Raw genomic sequence first — 22,081 nt, 5'->3', positions numbered from 1 at the left:
CCTCACTCTCGGGAGGCTACAACAACTGGCTGCATTTATCATCAGCCCCAGGCGCTCCCTAAACTGCAATTTCCGCAATTTCCGAGAGTGACGTCACAATTCCCATTGAAGTTAACCTGACCTGCCTGTTGTCAGAAGGTTCCCAGCACGTGAAGTCCCTGAAGACCCTGAGGCGACCTGAAGGTAATGGGGCTACACAGATGTTATACATCGGGGGTCAGGGGTTGAATGTTATACTCCAGGGGTCAGGGTTTGGATGTTATACACCGGGGGTCAGCGATTGGATGTTATACAATGGGGGTCAGAGTTTGGATGTTATACAACAGGGGTCAGGGTTTGGATGTTATACACCGGGGGTCAGGGGTTGGATGTTATAAACTGAGGATGAGGGGTTGAATGTTATACACCGGGGGTCAGGGTTTGGATGTTATACACTGGCGGTCAGGGGTTGGATGTTATACATCGGGGGTCAGGGGTTGAATATTATAAACCGGGGGTCAGGGGTTGGATGTTATACATGGGGGGCAGTGGAGGGGTCAGATGCTATACATTAGGAGACGAGAGGCCGGATTTAATAAACTCCAGGGCAGTGAAGGGGTTGCATGATATGCTCCGGGATGCCATGGGGTTGGATGTTATGCGCTAACAGAAATGTAATGAAAGATACATCACCGACTGACTCTCCTTTAAGAGTAACTGTTGTTTTATTCTTTTTTTCATAAATGAATACACAGGAATATAATAAAGTTTGTAATATATCTTGTTAAAGAAATCCGCTTCTTTCTCCTTCTGGACGGATCATTTATTCTCAAAAATCGGTAAAAACAGCCTTCAGTGAATACAGATTTCCCTATTTCTTAGATAGGAAGGAGTCACTGTCATTGCGGAGCAGACACAACGGGCTGAGCCGTGGGGAATGTCCTGTGCAGATTGGATGGGGCATTGTACGGTTCTTGCACCATCAGATCTTGTCTTGTCTTGTCATGAGATATTGTCTCAGAGTCATCAGACGACCTTTTGCCGCATTTTTTGTTGATTTGATGACGATCTTCATATATTTAGTGCTGGGGGGTGACTTGTTCTTTAATCGCTCTCGATTAGTCTTTCTCTTCTGCTGCTTGCGAAGTAAACTGAACCCAACACAACAGTAACGATGACAAGGGCGACAGCCAGGCAGATGGCGATCACTGCTCCATCAGAGAGGCCAGAGGGGGTACTGCTGAGATTGCCGAAATCACCAGACATCCCTGTTAAAAAAAAAAAAATATATATATATATATATATATATATATATACTGTATATATATGATAATGTCCATGAATGAATGTTTCTATGTCAATAAATGCAATTAAGAGATTGGGAAGAAGCTTTAGGCATCGTAATATAAGAAAAGCAGAAGAGGCGCCAGAGAACAGGAAAGACAGGACCGGCAGCGCTCTGCACTCCGGGTACAACTTTCCCCTGTCCCTACATAGAACAAGACAGAGATTATCAGACATTATTATTCCTGCACGTCTATAGCTGATATCGCTTATTAGGGCCAATTGACGACATAGAGTGGAGGCTCCTGGGGGATATTGCTCCGAGAGATATCAGGGAATGTGACTTTGTCATTTCTTATCTGTAGCTACTTGAAGGATTCTGAAACCCCGCACTGCTCTCAGTCAGTAATCACTGATTGTTGTGTCATTTTTTAGCAATATTCATTATTTGTGGATAAAATGTCAACGTTTCTGGATCATACGACCCCTTCATCAAGACTTCTCTTCATGAATGTGATATAAATCAACATCAAATTTAAACAGCAAATGTGGCAACAAACAAGGGCACAAGGGGATGAATAACCCCGGTACCCAGGAGTATGACCTATGAAGCTCTTTACCATTTTCCCCTTTTTTAGTTTTGATCACTTTGTCATTTCTGTCCATTAAGTAATAATGAGGGAAGAAAAGCAGCCGAATGTTTAGAGCTCCTAAGAGAGTTTGTACGATGCCCAATATAATCTCCATATAATGTTCCCTCTATTAATATTTTGGATGAGTAATTGATGGAGTAATTTGTTAAGAGTTTTCCCCCCATAATAAATATTTATCACAGGAGCATATTATAGGGTGGCCGTCTACTGTGCATTATATCAGATCCATACAAACTTCCCCAGTCCCAGTAATCAAACATTTTAGAAAATCTATGACAAATGTTTATTCTGTGAGAGAAGGAGAAGGACAACCTGGAACTCGGTGGACGTTATTCTGTTCAGACGGTGATTGATGAGCTGACATATGGCACATGGTGGTTCCTCTGGTGCTTGCTGAGCTTTGCCCCCGAGGAGAATAGAATAAAAGGTGGACGTGTCATTGTGGCTCCCGGTGTCAGGCAGAAGGCTTTATGAATGATTACTTTAAAGTATTACACTGAGTTCAGGGGGCGCTGGAAATTCCGACTTTCCCTGAGTTTAGACTGTCAGAAACATAGACATTTAGGAAGGTTTTTTTCTTGCTTACAGTTTGTGTTATAGTCCATTGAAATCCAGTATATTACCCCTTGTTGTTTCCGTCGATTACCCTGTAACTTATCTGACTTCTACCCTTATGAACTTTTATGGGTTTCGCCTATCTCCCTATGAGGCTCATTATTACTCAGCATTATTTATTTTGTCAGTTTTATGTCTGTAGATGGAGCAATAGGAAATCAATATTGTAAAATGAGGGGTTTACTCTACTTTTAACCATTTACTCCACTTACTCCAGTCCTGGGAGAAGTCCTGCAGCATGCTACTATGGTTGACCTTACAGGTGTACACATCATCAGCCATGGACGTGACATTGAACGATAAAGAGGTCAGATACGTCAGGTCCAGTAATGGCAGGGTCGTCCTTTCCATCATCTCCTCTGATATCTGTTCTCCATTCTTGTACCACATTATGTAGATGTCTTTGGGGTAATGTCCATACGCCCGGCAGCGCACCCTCAGTGTGCCATTGTCTATGGGAAACTGGTTCACCTTCACAACTGGAACTTCTGTAAGAGGAGACACAAGGAGTAATGTCCATGAGCTGGGTGCGGCCTCGCACCTACAAGATAAAGGTGAAGACATCATAGACATCCCCTCTAATGGGAAAATCACAGCAGAAATCAACTGATTGTTAAGGTTTTGATTGTTTATAGCAAACAGTCAATTTTTCTGGGGGAAGGTTTGTCTTGCTATATATTCAACTAGGTGATGAGCACGTTACCCCCTGTGAGATGTGCCCTAGTAGGGAAAACACAAGCACAAAAAACCTCACAAGTTAATTCTGCTCGATCTCCACAATCAGAAAGTTCCTGTGGTTATAATTAAGTTGCCGATGGGCAGACATTAGAACCTGTCCGTGAGGTCAGCCACAACCTGTCTCTTTATAGATGTACAATGATGGAAGGAAAGGCAGTGGCACTCAGCATTAAAAGCTTTGACCGTAATTGATGTTTCAACATAAGTGTGAGGAACGTTAAGAGAAAAGACAGAAGATTAACTTGTGAGGAGTTTTCCCAAATGTTTCCTCCGGTTTAAGTCTCTAGTTTATGACACTTTGGACACAGAATCGCCAGTGATGACCATTATTACTATGTGCACTTTTGTTATGGACATGGGAGCTTTCCTGACAGACGGAGCGAACGTGAAGTACAAAGGTACTTAATGTAGAACTGTCGCGGGCGGGGAGGAGGGTGACAACGCTGCGCTCTCCCACTGCTCGGGTCCGGCTACTGCTGCTCTGCTGCTGCTCAGCAGTGGCTCGAGCGGTGGGCCGGATCCCGGGGACCCGAGTGGCGCTCCTCGCCTGGCGAGTGAAAAGGGTGGTTTGATTTGGGGATTGATTGTTCGTGACGCCACCCACGGTTGTGGTGATTGTTGGTAACACCACCGCTGCTCTGTATGGGGATCCCGGGAGCGGTGACAGGGAGCAGCAGAGTTGTTAGTTCTCCCCTCCGTGGGTAGGGGGTTGGTGGTCCCGGGGCCCAGTGATGAGGTTCTGGATGAGGGATGGCAGGCCAGGTGCGGGGCCTGGTGAGGTGCAGGGTCGCGGGGGCAGCGCTGTGCCGCACGGCACGGTGGTACTCACTCAGCCTGAGACGATGACACAGCTCTCGGTAAAACACACGGCTGGAAAGACGGTTCCCACGGACGGCTGCGTTTGCTCTTCCCCGGTAGTTAGCGGTGACTGTCACTTTTCCTGCACCTAGTACTCTGTTGGTAGCGATGGGTCCCCACCGGTTACCCGCTCCTCGGCTTTGATATGGGCCGGAGGAGCCCCTCTCTTTGCCCGCAGGCGCTGGCCCTGAGAAACTGGTGTCTTGGCGGTGGCGGTGTCTCTCTACTACGGTTGGACTGTTGCCTTCAATCGGGACCTGGTTGTTTGGAAACCCGGAGGCCCCCTTCACTAACGGATTTGGCAAATTCCCGGCGACTCCAAGCCTTGCCGGGATCCGAAAGGCCCCTGACAATGGTGCTGGCTTCTCTTCGTATACCGCTCCGGTACAGCTGGGCCACCACCCGTCCACGGTCCTTTCGGCAACCTCCGATCAGCCTCCACTGCAGACGGTCACCGCCGTCTGCTAACCTTACTGTCACGGTCCGGGGCACACACCCGGACCAACTTCAGACTGTCACTGTCACTTTTCTCCTCTCTCTACCTCTCCACTTCACCTCCTCTCACTTCCTCCTCCTCAACTAATCTCTCTCCCTCCTCTAGACTCTAACTCCCTCTTACTGTCTGTTTTCCCACCTCCAGGACTGTGCTCTCCTCGGTGGGTGGAGACCAACCGCCTGGCTCCACCCCCTGGTGTGGACATCAGCCCCTGGAGGAAGGCAACAAGGATTTTGGGTCTAGCCTTGGTGTACCTATCCGGGGTGTAGGGTGTGGTGGTGTCATGACCTGTGACCCCTGGCTTGCCCAGGGCGTCACTTTCCCCCTTAGCAAAATGCAGACCGTCCGCGGGCTGCCCGTCCAACACCGGTTTAATTTTTCTGAAAAGATAAAGAAAACGGTAACACATATAACAAGTATATTAACATCATCCCACATCGGGAGGCACTTTTCTTAAACGTTGCAAACGGTTTCAAACGGTTACGGCTTCCGCTCTCTCCCACCCAAGCAACCTGGCCCTGATGCTGCCACTAAGAAAGCAGGCAGCACCCCTTGACCCCAGTCCTGCACAAGTTACCCGAGCGGGATCTGTCCTTCCCCCTCCAGAGGATTGCCACCGGTTCCTGTGGTGGCTGGGCCCCAGCCTGCTCCACTGCGGGCCCTTCCTCCAGTCTGCCTCTCCGGAGGCGGTAACGGTAAGCTGCAACAAACATATATTTACATGCCACTAGTTCGTGGTTGCCCTGAAAGTTCACGGGCTTGTCCATAAGCAGTCACTTATGCAAACTAAGTGGTCCTGTGGCGCCCCTGACCTGGTCAGGCACCACTGAGTACTGCACCCATGCTGGGGACAGTACAATACAGGTAATCCAGAAGGCTGACCGAGGTGTGACTACACAGGCGCATAGTGATCAGGTCTCACACATGTACCTATGAGAGGACCCCTGGGGATCCCAGGAGGGGGAAAAGCCTTCACCTTCACTGGAATAGTGGAGGGGGCCAAAAGCCTCCATCTCCTCTCAAGGGGTGTGGTAAGAGAGCCTGGTTGCTAGGTGGCGTAGGCAAGAACAGGAGAGGAGGAGCAGTGAGCCGGTTCAGTGCAGGGCAGAGTCCAGGGAGCTCCGAGAGGAGCTGACCCCTTCCCCTGGGGCTGTTGCAGTCTGACAGCGCCCGCGCAGTGGCTACCGACGGGGGAGAACGGTCACCTAGGAGTGCTACCCGAAACCCATCTCCAGCTAGAGAGAGAGCACAGAGTGGGAAGTAAGGAGACTGCTAGGGAGTACCAGGCCCAAACGGGCGGCAGATCCCGGAGCGGGGATAGATCCACCTTTCCTTGCTAAAAAACCTGCCGGTGTGGGGCCCTCAAAGCCCACACCACAACACCCAAAAGCCGCAGCCACGTAGCCACAGTTAGGGCCCATAGTTCACAGGAGGCAAGCAGCTGGAGTGATCTGGCCCAGGCAACAAGCAAACGGCAAAACGAAGGGGAGAGAGGCTTCAGCAACTTCCCTGGGTGACCCCCATAGGGACTAAAAGTCGGGGTTACCCCAAACCACCAAGGGCTAAGGAAGGCGAGTTGGTAGTCACCATCAGAAGTCAGCCTGAAGGATACCTGGTTCCAGCCTGGTTCATCCCAGCTACGCCCGGGTTACTCACCCTGCCACCTGAAGTGAGTAAAATCCCTGAAAGACATCCTGCGTGTGTGGAGTTATTCTGCGCCTTGTGGTACTACGCACCTACACAGGGCCCTGGGGCTTGCCTCACTCTCAGGAGGCTATTCCAACTAACTGCACTCACCATCAGCCCCAGGCGTCCCCTAATCTGCAGTGGCGGTCCCCACTGACCGCAATTCTGAGAGTGGCGTCACGACAAATAGAAGATTTCCTACCTGTGACAAAGACCAGACTGTTCCATCCAAGTGGAGTCCCTGAAGGTAATGCACCGACACTACACATGCGGGGCTTCACATCTGGCGCTGTGAACAGGATAAGGACTAGACCTGTCTAGACAGGTGACCATGTGCCTGGGCGGTCCGCTTGAAAAATTGGAAGCGCCGCCATATTGCCACCATGAAAAGCGCGCTGAAAAACAACAGCAGCCCGCGCTGGGAGAAGTTACCGCCCACGAAGAGGTGTGGCTACCCAGAGATCCCCTGCAGGGTTCTGACCTCGCTTGTGAAGAGAGCGGAAGCGTCCAGAGACGGCGGAACGGAAAAGAAGCCAGCAGCTTGTTGCTAGAGAAAATGGCGTCTGAATGCAGAGACCCAGAGCCAGGCTCCGCTGCCTGGTGGTGTCGGGAGCTCGCCGAGTTCTGCGATCAACTGGAGGCCAGGGTCGGAAGGCTGATCAGAGAGGGACGGACGGAGTTTCTGTGGATGACCGCGGCGGTTCAGGCCTATGAGGGGAGAGCCGCGCGCCGAGTGCCAGACCGGGCGGTGACGACTCAGACCCCGATGCTGCCACCGATGGGTGAGTCCAGTGATGCCCCTGCCAGCGCGAGTGCCCCGACCCCTGCTGCCACGTCCGCGGCCCCTGAAGAGGCGTCCGGCGCGGCGACGCTGAAGCAGGCTGCAGCCACGCCAGGTGCAGCCCGCCAAGCTCAGGCCGCCGCAGCGATGCCCTGCTCGGCCCACCAAGACCCGGTCCCTGCAGCAACGCCCAGTCCGGTCCGCAAAGATCCGGCTGCCACCGCGACCCTCATCCATGCCGCAAGTGAGACGCTGAACCAGGCCGCAGCCACGCCAGGTGCGGCCCGCCAAGCTCCGATCGCTGCAGCGACGCCCAGCCCAGCCTGCACCGATCCCATCGCGACAGCGACGCCGATCCAGGCCGCCGCCATGCAGGGCGCGGCCCGCCAAGACCAGGCCGCCGCCATGCCGGGCGCGGCCCGCCAAGACCAGGCCGCCGCCATGCCGGGCGCGGCCCGCCAAGACAAGATTGCATCACCATTTTTCCCGGCCTGCAAGGCCAGAGCAGACACCGCTCCCCAGTCCAAGGAGGTCCCTGCTAGGAAGTCCCTGGTAGGGGAGGACCCCGCATACTGGCAGCTGAAGGCTGACATGGAGGCCAAGTTCCCACAGGAGATGGTGGATCAGTACATGCTCCCTCCGCACACCCCCAAGAGGATTCCGGCAACCCCTGCAGCAACTACGCCAAAGAGTCCCTCGCCTGGGCCTGCTGAAGAAAGTCAATCCCCAGCACTGCCACCAAAGGAGTGCTCAGAAGCACTAAGGGGGAGGGGAGGCCAGGAAGCTGAGGAGCTGACTCAGGAGCCACCAGCAGTGGATCCATGCCCAGAGCCGGAGATGTTGCCATATTCCCGCTGGGATGAGGAAGACCTAACACCGTCTGCTGAAGAAGATCTGCCCAAAAGCCTCACCTGGGAGCTTGTAAGCTGTACCTCGCAGAATCCAGCCCGCAAGACACGGCGCCGTAGCAGAACCCAGTTTTTCCCTGCACCGCAATCCCCAGAGCAGAGAGAAGTCATGGCCCGAGACTTAGAAGAAAAACGGTCCCTAAGAAGAGCCAAAGCACAGGTCAGAGGACCCCTTTGTAGAGGAATTGTGGAAGACTTTAACTTGAAGAGCGGATACGGCTTTATAGTGGCATCAGGTATGAAAGAGGGCATTTTTGTCAATAGACGAGACGTCAGAGCCCACTTGCCCAGAGGACATCCTGGAAGAAACCTGAGAATGGGAGACACAGTGCAGTTTACCATGCATCAAGACGAAGAAAGAGGTCAAGGAAGCAACAGGTGCCGCAGCCCTACAGGCCCAAGCCCTGGTGAGGAGGAGTCTGCATAAAGTTCATGTAAAGTAAAGCAAGTTACCAGTTTTGAAGTTTTTGCAACGTTTTAAAGTTTAAGAGATGTGCCCACATAAACTGATGTGAGAAATGAACCTTAAGGCTATGAACTGGCTATAGCCACAAACTCTCGCAGTGTAAATAGTTACACCAGAGGGCACCACCACCACCAGAGTCAGCCTGTTTAGGGGCTTGGCTCGTCTGCAACCAGAGAGCACGTCCGTATATAGGGCCTTGGCTTACCTGCGACCAGAGAGCATGCCTGTTTATGGGGCCTGGCTCTCCACCACAAAGAGGGTACCTGGTCAGCACCAACTGTGAAGGCCGCCTCTGGATCCTGCCAGAAGTGGCTGAAGGCGCGGCTCCACCAGGCCAGGTATACCCTGAAGACCACCAGACCATGAAAGCCGCCTCTACATCCTGCCAGAAGTGGCTGAAGGCGCGGCCAACGTGAGAGGGTTTTGGGTGGGTTAACGGACTTGTGGGTGGAGGGTGGTGATGTATGGTACCTGGTGCTTTTAAAAAAAAAAAAAATGTTTTACATGTTTTAATGTTTTATGCATTTTAAAATGTTGTCTTGCAGCCCGAGGACGTGCTGGTGATAACTAAGGGGGAATGTGGCGCCCCTGACCTGGTCAGGCACCACTGAGTACTGCACCCATGCTGGGGACAGTACAATACAGGTAATCCAGAAGGCTGACCGAGGTGTGACTACACAGGCGCATAGTGATCAGGTCTCACACATGTACCTATGAGAGGACCCCTGGGGATCCCAGGAGGGGGAAAAGCCTTCACCTTCACTGGAATAGTGGAGGGGGCCAAAAGCCTCCATCTCCTCTCAAGGGGTGTGGTAAGAGAGCCTGGTTGCTAGGTGGCGTAGGCAAGAACAGGAGAGGAGGAGCAGTGAGCCGGTTCAGTGCAGGGCAGAGTCCAGGGAGCTCCGAGAGGAGCTGACCCCTTCCCCTGGGGCTGTTGCAGTCTGACAGCGCCCGCGCAGTGGCTACCGACGGGGGAGAACGGTCACCTAGGAGTGCTACCCGAAACCCATCTCCAGCTAGAGAGAGAGCACAGAGTGGGAAGTAAGGAGACTGCTAGGGAGTACCAGGCCCAAACGGGTGGCAGATCCCGGAGCGGGGATAGATCCACCTTTCCTTGCTAAACCTGCCGGTGTGGGGCCCTCAAAGCCCACACCACAACACCCAAAAGCCGCAGCCACGTAGCCACAGTTAGGGCCCATAGTTCACAGGAGGCAAGCAGCTGGAGTGATCTGGCCCAGGCAACAAGCAAATGGCAAAACGAAGGGGAGAGAGGCTTCAGCAACTTCCCTGGGTGACCCCCATAGGGACTAAAAGTCGGGGTTACCCCAAACCACCAAGGGCTAAGGAAGGCGAGTTGGTAGTCACCATCAGAAGTCAGCCTGAAGGATACCTGGTTCCAGCCTGGTTCATCCCAGCTACGCCCGGGTTACTCACCCTGCCACCTGAAGTGAGTAAAATCCCTGAAAGACATCCTGCGTGTGTGGAGTTATTCTGCGCCTTGTGGTACTACGCACCTACACAGGGCCCTGGGGCTTGCCTCACTCTCAGGAGGCTATTCCAACTAACTGCACTCACCATCAGCCCCAGGCGTCCCCTAATCTGCAGTGGCGGTCCCCACTGACCGCAATTCTGAGAGTGGCGTCACGACAAATAGAAGATTTCCTACCTGTGACAAAGACCAGACTGTTCCATCCAAGTGGAGTCCCTGAAGGTAATGCACCGACACTACACATGCGGGGCTTCACAGTCCCCACGGGGACAACGGTGCCGGCAACGACCGGTTCAATCAAGCAGCAGACAATCAGGCTAACTTCACGGTGTCATTTACTTATCATTCATCATTTTTCAACTGTAAGCACTTTCAACTTTTAACACACATGGTGGTCCCAACGGGGACAGTGCAACGGTGCTCCGCTGCCACTACTCCGAGTCCTCGACATCACCTGTGGGAGGGGGTGCGGCGCTCACACGGGTCTCCTGGCTGCCCCTTAGCTTCGCATCCAGCGCGAACCACCCCCTTTCCCCACAGTGCCGGGTGTATTGAACCAAGTCGCCCGGCATCAGGTTACGACCGGGGTGCTCTTCTGGCAGGTGAGCATTCACATCCCGCCGGGCTACAAACACTTCGGCCTCGAGGCCCGGTTCATAAATTAATCCATAGCCACGGCGGACATCAAACCGCCTCACCTGCCCCTCATACAGCGGGCCCCGGACACGAAAGGTTGCTTGTCTCAGACTCTCCTTTTCTCGTATCGTACGGGCCACCATCTCTGCCTTCCTTCTTTCTCTCTCCCCGATTTCCAGGCCCAACGGTACCGGCTCCCTGTCCCAGTACGGCACTGCTGCGAGCTCCGGCGCACGGGTCGGGCCCCGCGAGACCTGTTGGACACTGCCCACTGCTGGGGATCTGGGCAGCAGGTCCCGCGGTGACTTGGCCTTGGGCGCCGCCTTGCAGCGGCAACCCGGCGCAACCTCAGCCGAGGTGTGGGGGATGGGCACAGGGGCTTTCCTCTGTCGGGCCTTCGGCACGGGGCGGGCTATCGGCTCCGGCTCGGGGAACTTCTCGGAAACCGCCTCCGGTTCAGACTTCGGAGCTTTCCATGGGAGCACCTCCGATTGGCTACGGGCTCCGGCTACAGGTCGGCCCGCCGGGGCGGGCATGCTGGGTATCGCTACCGGTTGCGGTGGTAGCGGGCCTAGTGGCGGGGTCACGGCTGCCGGGACGGGTGGCGAGGGAGGCAGCAGGGGGAGAGGGTTTAGACCGGGTCCCGCAGCCGCGATGACCGGCCCTTCAAGGGCATCGGGGCGTGGGTCACTCACCCTCCCTTCCTCAGCTTCCTCCTCGCGTCTCCGCACGGCCGCTATAACCTCCGCCATGTCGGTCTCCCACTCCTCCATGAGGAGCTGCATTTTGACCTGCAGCCTCTGGTAGAGCTGCGCGGTCCGGATCTCCACCCACGCCGCGGTTCCCGGCGCGGGGGCTACGGTGCTTCGGGACGGCATCCACATGTTGCTGTCTCTCAGGAACAAGATGGCCGCAGAGTCCTGGCGTCCCTGCTTTTATAGCCGCGGCTACATGCGACCAGTCGCCATTTCGTCCCCCTTAGCCTCTTTCCGGCTCCTCCTCTACAGGGGCGGGGTTTTGGCCTTCGCGCCTCCACTACTCGAGGAGACGCTCGAGCGGGAACTTTTCGCGCCAAAGATGGCGGCTTCTGAAATTTTCTGGCCGGACACCTCCGGCGGTAACAAGGCGCACCTCTACCAGACGACACAGCGGTAAGATCCTGTTCGTGACGCCAAGTTGTCGCGGGCGGGGAGGAGGGTGACAACGCTGTGCTCTCCCACTGCTCGGGTCCGGCTACTGCTGCTCTGCTGCTGCTCAGCGGTGGCTCGAGCGGTGGGCCGGATCCCGGGGACTCGAGCGGCGCTCCTCGCCCGGCGAGTGAAAAGGGTGGTTTGATTTGGGGATTGATTGTTCGTGACGCCACCCACGGTTGTGGTGATTGTTGGTAACACCACCGCTGCTCTGTATGGGGATCCCGGGGTGACAGGGAGCAGCAGAGTTGTTAGTTCTCCCCTCCGTGGGTAGGGGGTTGGTGGTCCGGATTTGGCAAATTCTCGGCGACTCCAAGCCTTGCCGGGATCCGAAAGGCCCCTGACAATGGTGCTGGCTTCTCTTCGTATACCGCTCCGGTACAGCTGGGCCACCACCCGTCCACGGTCCTTTCGGCAACCTCCGATCAGCCTCCACTGCAGCCGGTCACCGCCGTCTGCTAACCTTGCTGTCACGGTCCGGGGCACACACCCGGACCAACTTCAGACTGTCACTGTCACTTTTCTCCTCTCTCTACCTCTCCACTTCACCTCCTCTCACTTCCTCCTCCTCAACTAATCTCTCTCCCTCCTCCAGACTCTAACTCCCTCTTACTGTCTGTTTTCCTGCCTCCAGGACTGTGCTCTCCTCGGTGGGTGGAGACCAACCGCCTGGCTCCCCCCCCTGGTGTGGACATCAGCCCCTGGAGGAAGGCAACAAGGATTTTGGGTCTAGCCTTGGTGTACCTATCCGGGGTGTAGGGTGTGGTGGTGTCATGACCTGTGACCCCTGGCTTGCCCAGGGCGTCACAGAACAGTATTGGATGAACCACTTATGTTGCACGTGGTGAGATGAAGCCGTGCTCCGTCATACATTGCTGCTGTTCATGTGCACTAACACTGACCGTCAGAAATAATATGGAAATAAAGAGAGACCTACAAGAAGTCACAGTCTTCTGTATCAGTCTCGCGAGGCCGGCCTTCCTTACCTTTCCTACTAAATGTGCAGTTTCCCAGAGACAGCAGTTTGGTGATGTGCGGGACACACGTATTCACCAAAATATTTCGTGTTTCTTCCAGTAAAGGTTCGTTAAAATTAAATATTTGTGCAATTTCCTCAGTATCATTATCCGGTGTGTCTGCTGTAATCCTCGCCGTCTCCACATTCAAAGACACAAATGGGTTTCCATTGTAATAAAAACTCAATGCAGCCTCAACCGTGCCATTATCATGTAACGTGCATCCAGCTAACTTCTGCAGAATGTGGTATCCTAAAAAAAAAGGGGAAACACACACAAAAATCATTGGGCTATTAAATCAGTCCTTAAAAGAAAAGAAAAGTCCATTCATTGTATTATGTAGTTATCCAATATGCACTTCTCACACAAAAAAATAAAAAACAAATGGGCACTTGCCCCTCAGTATAACACCAACTCAAATAGAGCCCCTGCTTAGCAGCTAAAGTGCCACAAGTGAAATGAAAAAAAAAGCTCTTAGCAATACCTTTCGGGCTGGTGACATTCCTGCAATGTTGCTACTGTATTTTACTGCAGGAACAACATTATGTCTTGTGACCGCTGCAGCCAATCAGCAGCCACTGATCGGCTGCAGCCTTCACATAAGGTCAGACAGGATACTAAAACACTGCAGCCAATCAGCGTTAGGTTCACTCCCACTTCCTTTGGACATAACTGACCTTCAGAAGGAAGTAGCAATATGACACAACAACGCTGCTAACACCAGAGGGGAGTAGAGACTGAATTTTTTCATGATGAGTCGCCCACCTGTAGCGGCTGCCTCCGTGAAATCACTCCACCTTCCAGGACGCCACAGGGTCTTCACTTGCTAGTCTCTGGCGACAGGTATGTCAGTATATATAGAAGTCGTGACGCCACTCACGGTTTTGCAGTCAGGATTATGGGTGACCGCCACTGCAGGTTTAACGAGCATCTGAGGCTGATGGGATCTGCAGTTGGATGGTGTGGCCTCCCGTGAGTGAGGCTGACCCCAGGGGCTCGGGTGTGTGTGGAACAACAGGTCGCAGAATAACTCAGTCTCAGTCCAGAAAGTCTTTCAACTTGTTTACTCACTTTTGATGTTTTGTGAGATACCCGGGCGATACTGAGATGAACCAAGTGGAACCAGGTATCCTTTAGGCTGGTCTAAGGGTAACCGTTAACTCGCCTTCCTAGCACTTCTTGTTTCAGATAACCCCTGACATAAAGTACCGTGGGATTCATCCAGGGGAGTTGCTACTGCTTTTTCTCCCCCTTTTGGCCCGTTTGCCAGCAGCGTGGACCAAGGAAGATGGCTCCAGGCTCGATCCTCCTTATGGGCCCTCTCGTTGCTGCTGAGGCTCGGACTCTAGTTGGTTGGTGCGGGACTTGTTGTTCCTCTCACCAGCAGGTTTAGTAGATCAGTAAATGGACGTCTACTCTAGGGACCTGTTCCCCGTGCGTGTCTAGTCACCAGGAGTCTCCGTACACGACCGACTGACTCCCTCAGCGTCTTTTTGTCCAACTTGCTGGTGACCGTTCTACCCCGCCAATGGCTACTACACGTGCAGGGTCTTACTAGGGAGAGCGCGTGTCCCGCTTGTGACTGCCACGCTTCTCTCTCAGACAGGCTCCCTATTCTTCTCCTACTTCTTTCTGACTGCCACTGCAACCTAGCTTCCAGCTCCTCCCCCTACAACCCTCGCTGAAATGTGGAGGCACGCCCCCTCTTGGGTCTGCCCAAGGGTCCTCTCTCGGTGTGGGAGACCTGGTTGCTATGTGTCTGTGCGTACACACCCTATTCCAGCCTTCAGGATTACCTGCAAGCACTGCCCCAGCATGGGTGCAGTACTCAGTGGTGCCTGACCAGGTCAGCGGCGCCACAGTAGTGGAAGGCCATAGAGAAATTGTAAAATCTATAAAGACATTTTCACCCCCCCATATGGGATTCATTCTTATAACTAGGGAGAGAAACACTAATTAAAACTGGAGAAATTGAGAGAGATGACATTTTGATATCCATTAATGTAGGGACCTCCTGCACTGACCAGGTAATTACAGCAGAAAAATCCTTTGAGAAAAAGACAGAAAGCTTGAGATTCGTTTACGCAGAGGCGGGCAATTACACATTCCAGGCCATAGCATCCGAGTCTAATTGAAGCAGAATCGTAGACTTTTTCGGGCCACTGGTCAGTGATGAATTTTGAGGTTTGTATCAATACAATATTTATGGGAAATATATTTTTGGCATCATAGCAAAAGGATGGACATAATGCATTCACTCACATCATCATAGGGCACTGCCTACTTTTCAGCATTTTTAATAGCTTCATTCCTATTGCTCTATAAACATCCATCAAGCCAGACTCCACCTGCAATGTGTGTCCAAACGGCCTGTATAACTGATTAGTGGTAGTGTCGCGGGCGGAGGGGCTGCGCTCGCTACGCTCGGGTCCGGGGCTTCTGCTGCTACTCGGTGGCTCGAGCGGTGGGCCGGACCCGGGGACTCGAGCAGCGCTCCTCGCCCACGAGTGACAAGTGGGTGGTTTGTTTGGGGAGATAGTTCGTGACGCCACCCACGGGTCGTGATCATAATGGGCACCACCGCTGCTGGTGACGGGGATCCCGGGAGCGATGGCAGGGATCAGGTTGGATGTTGGTTCCCCCTCCGTGGGTAGGGGTTGGTGATCCCGGGGCCCGGTGGTGGTACGGGGAGGCTGGATGGCCGGGGTGCAGGGTTGCAGGGGCAGCAAGACGTGGTGCCGGATGCCACTGTTGTACTCACTCAGGCACAAATTCACAGAGTCTCTGGTAAACTAGAAACTGCCGGAGTCCACAGCCTTCGGTACGGAGGGTGTTTAAGTCCCACACACGGTGCAGCAGCCCCTGTTCTTTCCCTGCAGCCAGGTGCCTCTTTCCTCCTCAGCCGGGAACGGGGAGTCCACTCCCCTGCAGTGATCCGTAATCTCTTTCGATACCGGCGGGCCACTACCCTGCCTGGGTCACCTCAAGTCCCTTCCTCACTAACAGCCTGTCCCGGCCCTTTTGGAGCACGCTTCTGTAGCAGCCCGGGAGCTACAACTCCGGGCTCCTCTCCTCTCCCTCTTCCCACACACTCTGCTGTCGCCCCTCCCCTGCTGCTCTGTTTTGCTCTTACACTGGGGGGGGTGTCTGTCCTGCTGCACCGGTGTGGGATCAGGTTACCAAGGAGGAGAATAGCCTGCACTTTGCTGGATTTTTGCAGGCGCTGTGACACCCTGGTTTTGCCAGGGCGTCACAGTAGCAGCTAATATATATGTATATATATATGTATATATGTATATATATATATATATATATATATATATATATATGTTTGTGGTATCCTGGTTCCTGTTTAACTGCTGCTGAGGTAAACAGTTGTCGTGTGGCAGTATATCTGTTCCAGTGTGCCAGAATTACTTTGGACCCTGTGAGTCAGGCAGTATGGATTGCATTGTGCTATGCTGTGTGCACACAGAGGATTGTTACATGTACTTTGCTGCCATCTACTGGTTAGTGTATGCATATGAAAGTTAGGTGTTCATTCTCCTCACAAGTTGCCATGGAAATGGCTGGGAGGAGCCTCCCACCTCAGGGCTGACACATCCAGTAAACTGGATCAAACTGGATCTAGTCAGGAGAGCGAGAACAAGCTCCCAGAATCTCTATCCCAGTCCTTGCTGAGGGGACAGGTTTCTCTTCATATAATCACCTCCACAAAGGAGTGAAGCTTACTACAGCAGGAGAGATAAGGCAGAACACGTGCTCTCCTCCATACTGGTTTCCTATGTGTTTCCAGCCAGAACCAGTGTAATGTGACTTCTAGGCCACAAACTCTCTCTGCTCTACCCCCTGCAATAGGGAACGGTAGCGCCAAAACCGTGATCTTCATAAGTGCCACCTCCCGTTATTGACAATTGTTGTGGACACGAGGGAAGCGTTTAGGGGTCCAGCAACCCATATCAGCTATCGTGATAATACCATCTGCTGCCAGTGAAATATCCCAGCTGGCCCCCCTGCAACATCTGGTGCCTCCCCGGTTGGTCATCTCATATATATATTCCATACATAGTTACATAGTTACTTAGGTTGAAAAAAAGACCTAGGTCCATCTAGTTCACCTTCCTCCACCAGTTCTACATTTGGTCACTAAGTCATTTATAACCAATAATGTTGTGTGTACTGAGGAAATCATCCAGCCCTGATATAAAAGCTGTTATAGTATCTGCCATTACTACCTCTTGTGGTCGGCATTCCACAATCTGACTGCTCTAACTGTAAAGAACCCTTTCCTATTTAGCTGTCGGAATCGCTTTTCCTCCACTCGCAGTGAGTGCCCCCTGGTCCTTAGTACTGTCTTTGGAAGGAATAAGTCATGTGCCAGTCCTTTATATTGACCACACATGTATTTATACATATAAATGAGATCTCCTCTGAGACGTCTTTTTTCTAAGCTAAACATATCAATTTTTTTTAACCTGTCATCATATGGGCGGCCTTCCATTCCTTGTAATAGTCTAGTTGCCTGCCTTTCAACTGACTCTAACTTCTGAATGTCCTTTTTAAAATGTGGAGACCAAAAATGGATCCCATATTCCAGATGTGGCCTTACAAGTGATTTATAGAGGGGTAACAATACGTTGGGATCACGGCATCTAATCTCTCTTTTTATACACCCTAGAATCTTGTTTGCTTTTGCAGCTGCTGCTTGACATTGAGTGCTGCTGCTCAGCTTATTTGTAATAAGAATACCCAAGTCCTTCTCCCTACTCCGTCCTAGGTGCATTACTTTACATTTATCAACATTAAATCTCATTTGCCAAGTATCTGCCCATTCTGACATCTTATCCAGATCTTTTTGTAATATTGTACTATCAAGGTCAGTTTTTAATATCCTACATAGTTTGGTGTCATCAGCAAAGACTGAGGGGTACTTTGCACGTTGCGACATCGGTAATGCGATATCGTCGGGGTCAAATCGAAAAGTGATGCACATCCGGCGCCAGTAACGACATCGCAACGTGTAAAGTCTAGATGCACCGATAAACGATCGCAAAAGCGTCGAAAATCGGTGATCTGTGTAGTGTCGGTCATTTCCATAATTTCGCTGCAGCGACAGGTACGATGTTGTTCCTCGATCCTGCGGCAGCACACATCGCTGTGTATGAAGCCGCAGGAGCGAGGAACATCTCCTTACCTGCATCCAGCAGCTATGCTGAAGGAAGGAGGTGGGCGGGATGTTTACGTCCCGCTCATCTATGCCCCTCCGCTTCTATTGGTCGCCTGCCGTGTGACGTCGCTGTGACGCCGCACGAACCGCCCCCTTAGGAAGGAGGCGTGTCGCCGGCCAGAGCGACGTTGCAGGGCAGGTAAGTGCGTGTGAAGCTGCTGTAGCGATAATGTTCGCTACGGCAGCTATCACAAGTTATCGCATGTGCGACGGGGCGGGGACTATCGCGCTCAGCATCGCTATCATCGACTAGCGATGTCGCAGCGTGCAAAGTACCCCTGACACTTTACTATCATTCCCATCCAGAAGGTCATTAATAAAGAGATTAAAAAGAATTGGTCCTAGCACAGATCCCTGCGGCACCCCACTGCTGACTATAGCCCATTTAGAGAATGTACCATTTATGACTACTCTTTGTTTCCTATCTTTTAGCCAATTCCTTACCCAGTTGCATATAGTTTCCCCTAGTCCTTGCTTCTGGAGCTTTAGTATAAGCCTATTATGTGGTACAGTATCAAATGTCTTTGCAAAGTCCAAATAAATCACATCAGCTGCATTACCAATATCCAGGTTTGCACTTACCCCCTCATAGAACCCCAACATGTTGGTTAGACACGACTTATCTTTCATGAATCCATGCTGTTTGTCAGTTATTTTATTATTTTCTGCAATATATTTTTACATGTCATCCGTTAAAATACCCTCAAAAACTTTGCATACTACTGATGTCAGGCTTACTGGACGATAGTTGCCTGGATCTACCCTCTTAACTTTCTTAAATATCGGTACCACATCAGCAATCCTCCAGTCCTGAGGCACCAACCCTGTTACAAGCGAGTCTAAAAAGATGAGATACAGCGGTCTGTCGATTACGGAGCTCAATTCCCTCAATATTCGTGGATGAATGCCATCTGGCCCTGGGGATTTGTCAATGTTTAATTTACTCAGACGTAGGCGTACTTCACCTTGTGTTAAATTAATTATATCGGGTGGTGAACTTTGATTTTTCACTTGTTGAATGAATCCTGTTACAGTCAGTTCCTTGCTGAACACAGATGAGAAGTGCCTGTTTAATATCTCAGTCTTTTGTTTGTCCTCTATAACTAACTTGTTATTATATTTTAAGGGGCCAACACTATCCTTTGTTTTCCTTTTGGCATTAATGTATTTATAAAACATTTTGGGATTTATTTTAATGTACTTGACGACTTTTGTTTCAGTAGCTAGTTTTGCTTGTTTGATTTCTTTTTTACATTTCCTATTGATATCTTTATACTTCTGAAATGCTATTTCTGTATTCTCAGCCTTTAAGATTTTAAATGCCCTTTGTTTTTGTTTTATTATACTTTGATGATGATCCCTGCAACAGTCTGTTCGTTGGTGAACACTGATGAGAAGTGCTTGTTTAATATCTCAGTCTTTTGTTTGTCCTCTATAACTAACTTGTTATTATATTTTAAGGGGCCGATACTATCCTTTTTGTTTTCCTTTTGGCATTAATGTATTTATAAAAGATTGTGAGATTTATTTTAATGTCCTTGGCGACTTTTGTTTCAGTAGCTAATTTTCCTTGCTTGATTTCTTTTTTGCATTTCCTATTGATATCTTCATACTCCTGAAATGCTATTTCTGTATTCTCAGCCTTTAAGATTTTAAATGCCCTTTGTTTTTGTTTTATTATACTTTGTAGAGTCTTATTTATCCATAGTGGTTTCTTTTTATTCCTGGACATTTTATTACAAGAGGGTATAAGTTTTTTACAGGACTTTAAGAGTATATCCTTAAACTTTCCCCATTTATGTTCAGTATCCCCAGTTACCATGACTTTGTCCCAATCTACACATTTAAGCTCTTCCCTTAATTTGTTGAAATCAGCTTTCCTAAAATTCCAGGTTTTAGTATTTCCCCTTTGAAATGTTCTATTGAATATTACTTTGAAGCTTACCATATTATGATCGCTGGTGCCCAAGTGCTCCTGGACCTGTAGATCTGAAATTGTATCCAGTCTATTTGACAGGACCAGATCTAGCAAATTATCTCCCCTGGTCGGTTCACCTACCATCTAAGAGAGGAAATTGTCTTGAATAGTAGATAAGAACTTACAGCTTTTAGCACAACCAGAAGATTCTATGTCTCACTGTATGTCTGGATAGTTGAAATCCTCCATAATAAGAACCCTATTATTATTATTATTAGCTGCCTTTTCAATTTGTTCCAGCATTTCACCCTCTATTTGTTCAGATATGTTAGGAGGCTTATAGCAAACTCCAATTAGCATTTTTCCATTATAACCCTCCCCATGTACATTTACCCATACTGACTCTACATTGTTGCAGTTCCCCCCAATGTCATCATTCAACACAGGTTTTAGGTTAGATTTGATAAATATACACACCCCACCACCTTTTTTGTCTTTCCTGTCCTTCCTAAATGTACTATAACCCTGTATGTTTGTCACCCAGTCATGGCTTTCATCCAGCCAGGTTTCCGTAATGACCACCACATCATAATCCATGGTTGACATAAGTCTCCAATTCATTCATTTTGTTTTCAAGACTTCTTGCATTTGCCAGTAGACATTTAATACTTTTAACACCTTTAATACTCCTAGCCTCCCTATATTCCTTGCATGTCCCATCCCATCCCATCCAATCCTTCATTGACACCTACCGTCTCACTGTCTCTATCTGCTCTATCTATCCCCTTATTTGCTCCACTACCCTCCCTCCTCCCAGATCCTAGTATAAAAGGTCCTCCATCCATCTGACCATTTTCTCCCCCAGCACAGCTGCACCTTCCCCATTGAGGTGCAGCCCGTCCCTACCGTAGAGCCTGTAGCCGACTGAGAAGTCAGCCCAGTTCTCCATGAACCCGAACCCTTCCTTCCTGCACCAATTTCTAAGCCACGTATTTATCTCCCTAAGCTCCCGCTGTCTTTCTAGTGACGCTCGTGGCACCGGTAGTATTTCTGAAAACACCACCTTGGAGGTCCTGGACTTCAGCTTCTCTCCTAGTTCCCTGTAATAATTTTTAAGGACCTTCCACCTGGCTCTAACTTTGTCATTAGTACCAATGTGCACCATGACCGCTGGATTTTCCCCAGCCCCACCCAGCAATCTCTGTCTATCCGATCCGCAATATGTCGAACCCGGGCACCCGGCAGACAACACACTGTTCGGCATTCACGGTCTCGGCGACAGATAACCCTGTCTGTCTGGCCAATTATAGAGTCCCCTACCACCAACATCTGTCTGGGCTTTGCTGCACTCCAATTTCCCTCCTTCCTACAGCAGTCATTTTCCTGGTTGCTAGGAGCAACGTCCTGCTGTAGTGACCCTAGTCCTGGCCCTTCATTCCTAATATCAGCCAAACAGGCATATTTCCTAGGTTGGGCCAGGTCATGACTAGGCTCCCTAACACTTTTCCCCCTACCTCTTCTTCTAACAGTTACCCAGCTACCTACCTCTGGGTTCTGATCTTCCCTACCTCCACCCTCCTCCATATCACTGGCCCCAGCCAGAGAAAGCTCAGTGAGCTCTAAACTCCTCTCCAGGTTTGCAATGCCCGAGTGTTGCAAGCTGCTTATTTAGATCAGTTACCTTGGCTTCCAAATATGCAACATGCTTGCATCGTGTGCAGACATATTCACCCTTGAACGGCTGCTCAAGGCATGCATACATCTGACAAGATACACACCTGGTAGCATTGTCCATGGAGCACCTATTAAATGGGGATAAACAGTAAAGTAGAAAAACAAAGAGAAAAACAAAACAAAACAAACAATGGGAAACATATAAGGATAAATTCAAACTATGTTCTTGTGTCAAACTATGAGATTGTGTTTAAACTATGCCGCACTTATCTGAAATCCCCGCACTTTGCTGAAGCACCTCGCACGCATACGTTGGAATCGGTTGTGCATATACTATACGCTCACAGTGAGTTTCCAAATAATCGGCCTAGTAGCGAAAGCAACAGTCGCCTTGTGTATGAAATGCATATAGACCTGAGGATTGTAGACAGCGAGGCGCTGTTTGAGAGAAATGGAGACAATGGTGG

General features: G+C 50.6%; 1 protein-coding gene across 1 annotated transcript in view; it reads right to left on the bottom strand.

Annotated features, from left to right (window-relative positions):
- Positions 1–714: 714 nt before the first annotated feature.
- Positions 715–22,081, bottom strand: part of LOC142250304 (major histocompatibility complex class I-related gene protein-like) — a 39,173-nt gene continuing 17,806 nt past the window's right edge. Inside the window, exons 3-5 of the mRNA XM_075322444.1 lie at positions 12,766–13,047; positions 2,744–3,019; positions 715–1,247 (exon numbers count right to left, since the gene is read on the bottom strand). Coding sequence (XP_075178559.1) covers positions 1,084–1,247; positions 2,744–3,019; positions 12,766–13,047 — 722 coding nt within the window. The 3' untranslated portion in view covers positions 715–1,083. The remainder of the gene's footprint in view (positions 1,248–2,743; positions 3,020–12,765; positions 13,048–22,081) is intronic.

Source organism: Anomaloglossus baeobatrachus, chromosome 9 (genome assembly GCF_048569485.1).
Source record: "Anomaloglossus baeobatrachus isolate aAnoBae1 chromosome 9, aAnoBae1.hap1, whole genome shotgun sequence".
NCBI lineage: Eukaryota > Metazoa > Chordata > Amphibia > Anura > Aromobatidae > Anomaloglossus > Anomaloglossus baeobatrachus.
Note: the sequence above shows the minus strand (reverse complement) of the source record. Positions and strands in the feature narration are given on the sequence as shown.